The sequence below is a fragment of the Montipora foliosa genome, chromosome 11, assembly GCF_036669935.1.
Source record: "Montipora foliosa isolate CH-2021 chromosome 11, ASM3666993v2, whole genome shotgun sequence".
NCBI lineage: Eukaryota > Metazoa > Cnidaria > Anthozoa > Scleractinia > Acroporidae > Montipora > Montipora foliosa.
Genome location: NC_090879.1, coordinates 23,470,010 through 23,475,009, shown reverse-complemented (window position 1 = coordinate 23,475,009; position 5,000 = coordinate 23,470,010). Strand labels below are relative to the sequence as shown.

The 5,000-nt window shown below is 37.8% G+C and overlaps 1 protein-coding gene across 1 annotated transcript in view; it reads right to left on the bottom strand.

The window, feature by feature from the left end:
- The window catches only part of LOC137976042 (putative Polycomb group protein ASXL2), a 19,745-nt gene that overhangs the window by 5,708 nt on the left and 9,037 nt on the right, over window positions 1-5,000 (bottom strand). Inside the window, exons 6-10 of the mRNA XM_068823301.1 lie at window positions 3,751-3,930; window positions 3,605-3,632; window positions 2,888-2,967; window positions 1,996-2,105; window positions 765-838 (exon numbers count right to left, since the gene is read on the bottom strand). Of these exons, the coding sequence (XP_068679402.1) occupies window positions 765-838; window positions 1,996-2,105; window positions 2,888-2,967; window positions 3,605-3,632; window positions 3,751-3,930 (472 nt within the window). The remainder of the gene's footprint in view (window positions 1-764; window positions 839-1,995; window positions 2,106-2,887; window positions 2,968-3,604; window positions 3,633-3,750; window positions 3,931-5,000) is intronic.

Genomic DNA, 5,000 nt, shown 5'->3' with positions numbered 1-5,000 from the left:
CTTATCAAAACTATGGCATTAAAAAGGTTTTAACTGTTTTTTTTTTTTTTTTAATACTACACAGGGTTGTCTCTAAGTTTTGAAGCAGGTGTAAAACTCAAGATTTCACCCGTAAAATGTAAATACTTGGCCAAAGGCCACGTAAAGGAAGGCCTAAAGGGCCTGAGCCCCTAGGGGGTTCTGGGAGCATACTCCCCCCAGAAAATTCTTAAAATTAAACCCTTGGAAATGCATTTTCCAGCACTCTGAGGTGCAAATTGTATATTTTCTCAATCAAAAAATGATGATAAAACAGGGCAAAAAGATAAACTTCACAATGAATAAAGACTTTTTCTAAACATGTGGAAATGGCCATGCATCACGGAACCATGAAAAAAGGTCAGCGGAATCCCATTTATATCAAGTACAGTGCACTGATAATGATTTTGTTGCTAAAAATGGTGTCGGAATCCAACAACGATTGATTGGGGGTGTTCTCCAATGGTTTTTTACAGAAAATGTTTGGATTTTTACCAAAACCACGTCTCAGAATCAGGAACACAGACAGCACAAGGCTGCAATTATATTTTCTTTAGAAGATAAATGTTTACAAATAAACTTCAATTTGTTTTGCCCATGAATATTCATTCAGCAGCAACCATCACCTGTAACATTGACTGGGCTCAGCTGTAACAGGTGTTATGGGTTACGACCCCTAATGACAGCCCTGCTACAAATGTCTAGATCGGCGAGTCCTGAACAATACAACGTAAGATAAGGCTCACCGTCTTGAAGCCGGTCCTTCCATGAATGACAGGCACTGGCAAAAAACTCATTGGTAAAAGCAGTGTGAGACGGTCTATAAAATTCAATCAATCAATAATGACATTTATTAGTATAGCAATATTAATGCCAAATAATAATAATACAAAGATAATTACTTTCACCATTATCATTGAAAGATCATTGGCACAAGCAGGACCCCTTCATATTCCCTGTGATTACACTAAGTGAAATACTAAGCTCTTACCAACCGAGTGGGAGGGCTGTACTGGGGAATATTGGCCTGAGGTTGTGGCAGTACAGACTAAATTCCAGTTGCTATAATTGCATTGTTGTGATGAAAAATTCCACTGATACGGAAATGGACCGTTTCCATGGTAATGGTCCATACTGTAAAATCTCGACCAAAAACCAGCCAACCAGAGTACACCATTCAGCCTGAAAATTGCTTGCCGTATAATAATGTTTGGAAGCACAGCCTCACATCCAGAAGCCCACTATTAACAACCTTTACACCCAGAGAAAAACTACATTCCCTTTAATTAACAACCACTGCATCCACTAAAAACTATGTCCCTTAACAACCCTCTGAGACTGTAGGAGATTCACTTTGCATTTCCTAACCAATCACTTGCCAACTGCATGAAAAATCACATTCTTACTCAGTTTCGTAGCTGCAGTCATATCTGATGGTTGATGCCAAAGGAACATCCAAATACCCTTAAATTACATGTAACTAGAGATGCTAAAGAAGACTGAGGAATGTCCAGTCAGATGCCTTCACCAATATTCCACAATTTCTACTTTGGAAATGAGAGCTAAATATGACATTGACTCTATTGTATACTACAACAAAACGACTTGCTAATTCTAGGCAACAACAGGCTAGTTTTGAATTCTGCCCAAACAAAAGAAGAGAATTGAGGTTTGGGGTAAAATTTGCAATTTTCTTCGTTTTTAACAAAATGTGCAAATTATTTCTCTAAACCTCGACTCTGACATAATAGGCCAAGTTCCATATATCAATATTCAGCGATGGCTATGAGGTTTTATGGTCAAATTTCACGCCTCACTTCTGTTTTCTTAGTCTCACAAGTCTCAAGGGAAATTTCTACACAAAATCATATTCAAATTTAACTAAGCCTCATAGCCATTTTAATTGTAATGTTGCGATAACGAACATGGCCTATTAAAACTAGCGTACTGGAGTATAATCATGCTATTGGAGTTTACCTCAGGCCTCCATCATTGCCCACAGACTTGTCAACTTTGGGCAACAGAGTGACCAGCTGGTATTGATACAGAGCTGGAAGCATGTTAAATGTCCGCTGGCTAATGAGTGACTGAGAAAAACAACAATAATTATTTAACAATTCAGTTGAAAAGTTATGGAATATAATTTACAAAATACATGTAACTCAATTAATATTTCCCATCCAGTCTGACCTACTGTAATTCAGTCTAAAAGAGTTTTATCATAAATTATGACCAGGAAAAGTTTTTGTTTTCTTATATTTACCTATGCAGTCGTTGGAGAGTTGCCAGGCTGAAAACCCATTGTCAAAAACGTCCTCAGATTAATAAAATTTGCTTTTTTCCTGTTCACAGATGTTACTCATTTGAAGCTGGTAACATAATTTCATTGTTAATAAGAAAATTACAGCTAACAAACTAAATAGATCCTATGAGGACCCACTAAGGCAACCAAGGCGATGAAATTTTCCTTATACATTGTAATTAAGACCTCATTATCCTATCAACTGGGAGGCAAGGTGGCCTCATGGTTAGTGCGCTCGACTCCGGATCGAGTGGTCCGGGTTCGGGGCCTGGCCGAGGACATTGTGTTGTGTTTTTGGGCAAGACACTTTACTCTCACGGTGCCTCTCTCCACCCAGGTGTATAAATGGGTACTGGCGTAATGCTTGGGGTAACCCTGCGATGGACTAGCATCCCATCCAGGGGGGAGTAGAAATACTCCTAGTCACTTCATGCTACGGAAACCGGAGATAAGCGCCGGCCTTAATGGGCCTTCAGGCTCGTAACAGAGACTTTACCTTTTTTTTACCTTTTATCCTATCAACTGATTGGCAAAACGGACAATTCAAATACCTTTCACAATACTAACCCGAAGGGGAATACTAGTGAGAATGGAATCTGGTGTTGAAATATCTATCCGTCCCTCTTTGGTTCTCTTCAGCTGAGCAGCTAATGAAAAAAAAAGCACTCAATGTCGACAATAGTTATTACTAATTTACCAAGAAAAAAGGAAAAAAAATGTTTTTCTCATAATTAATGGCTTCATACACATACAAACTTCCCTCGATTTACATGAGTTGTGAGTTTGATTTTGTCCACTTTGAAAAATGCAATAATCAACAATATTAATGAAATGGAAATATGTGCGCTCTGTAAGTTGAACTCAGTTCATAATAACTGTATGATTCTAAAGATTTTGTTTCAAATACTACACGTTACAACTTATTTTTATTGAACTAACCAAAAGAACTTGTTAGCCTCAAATTTCTCATTTTAAAAAGGCCTGTACTTTTCAAAGATCTTCTTTTACAGTGCGACGCGCCTTACCATGGCCACCCAACAAACTTTCACATTTGACAACTACATGTAAGTATGGCAACTCAAACCCAATCAATGGTGTTCAACTTACAACAGTGCCAACTTTGCAAGGAGGGGTGAGTGTAAATCAAATTCACACATCCTTATCGGCGTTTAAGTTATAAAAAAACTTTGTTAGGTGGCCACGGTAAGGTGCGTCGCACTGTAAAAAATTTCAACAAAAGATTACCGGTATTAAAACACTGCACTAATTACAGTTCAAACTTACCAACACTCATTTTCTTGTATCTTCTTGGCTGAAATAAAATATGATCAACTTAAGTTTGCAAATAAGTATTGGCTTGGGCAAGACAATTCTAGATTTATTCTGTGACCTTTACAACCACTACATGTTATACACATTCAAGCATCTACCTTTGAATTGGTCCAAAGGTCAGAAAACTTTTCAAGCTTCTCTTTGCCATCCATGTCATTAGAAGCTGATCCTGGAAGCCTTGGGAAGCTGTGATCAGCAATGGCATCAGCAGCAACACATGCACTTGATGGCAGGATGAGTTTGGATGATGGTTCGACAAGGAAAGATGGAGATTTTTCCTATCAATAAAAAAAATGACAGCTTAGGGGTGATCAAAAACTAAGAAGTAATAAAAGCATGTCTCTAAAAAGTTCTAAACTGAAAATACAGCTGTTCTCGTTCTCGTCTCAAATTTCTACTCGCAACGTTGCAGTATTTAATAATAATAATAATAATAAATTATTATTAATCATTATTAATTATCATTATTACTTATACAGTGCTTCATACAAAAGTTCTAATTAAGCACTTCACAATAAAAGGGGGATAAAATAAAACTTAAATTACCAAACAAATGAAATATCATTTAAAAACAGTCTACGTTTTCAGAGATGACGTACAGGTACTGACACTGGAGCTATGCTTGCTATAACTAGGAAGACAGTTCCATAAATTGGGAGCACATACAGAGAATGCTCGGTCTTCATAAATTTCCACAAGTATTTGCCACAAAACAAACTGTCATGGGAAACCAACCCCAAGGACTTTTTAGCAACAAATGCAACTTTTAACAAAATTAAACTCTCAAAAATGTGCATGCCCCCTAGACCTGTACATGTAGTAATTGTTAAGATGTTGTTTTTAGGTGCGGATGCTCTGGGAATCAAATACTGCTTCGAATATTAAATTCATTTGTCTTTGGTGAAATTTCAATATTCAAATTCCGCCCCTACACTCTTGATAAAATAATACCATCGCTTGCAATTACCTGTCCACACGCTTGACAAAAACATGTTCTGCAGGCCAGTCAAAATTCAAAGTTTTGACAATCAAACTTCAAAGGTTACCCGCCCACTTTGGAACATTTTGGCGCCACTCCGCAAACACTTCACCGGAAGCAAAGTCAGCAATGCGTTCGGGCATTTTGTCTTTTGTAGTTTTGAACACCTTGCTTGAAATTCCTACCTATAAACGCCATGTCTTGCCAAACGGCAAATAAATCAGCTATGATCATTTGCGTAACTGGCGCCAAAATGTTCCCAAGTGGATGGGTAAACTTTGAAGTTTGAGTGTCAAAACGTCGGATTTTGATTGGCCGGCAGAACAAGTTTTTGTCACACGTGTGGACAGGTAGTTGCAAGTGACGGTA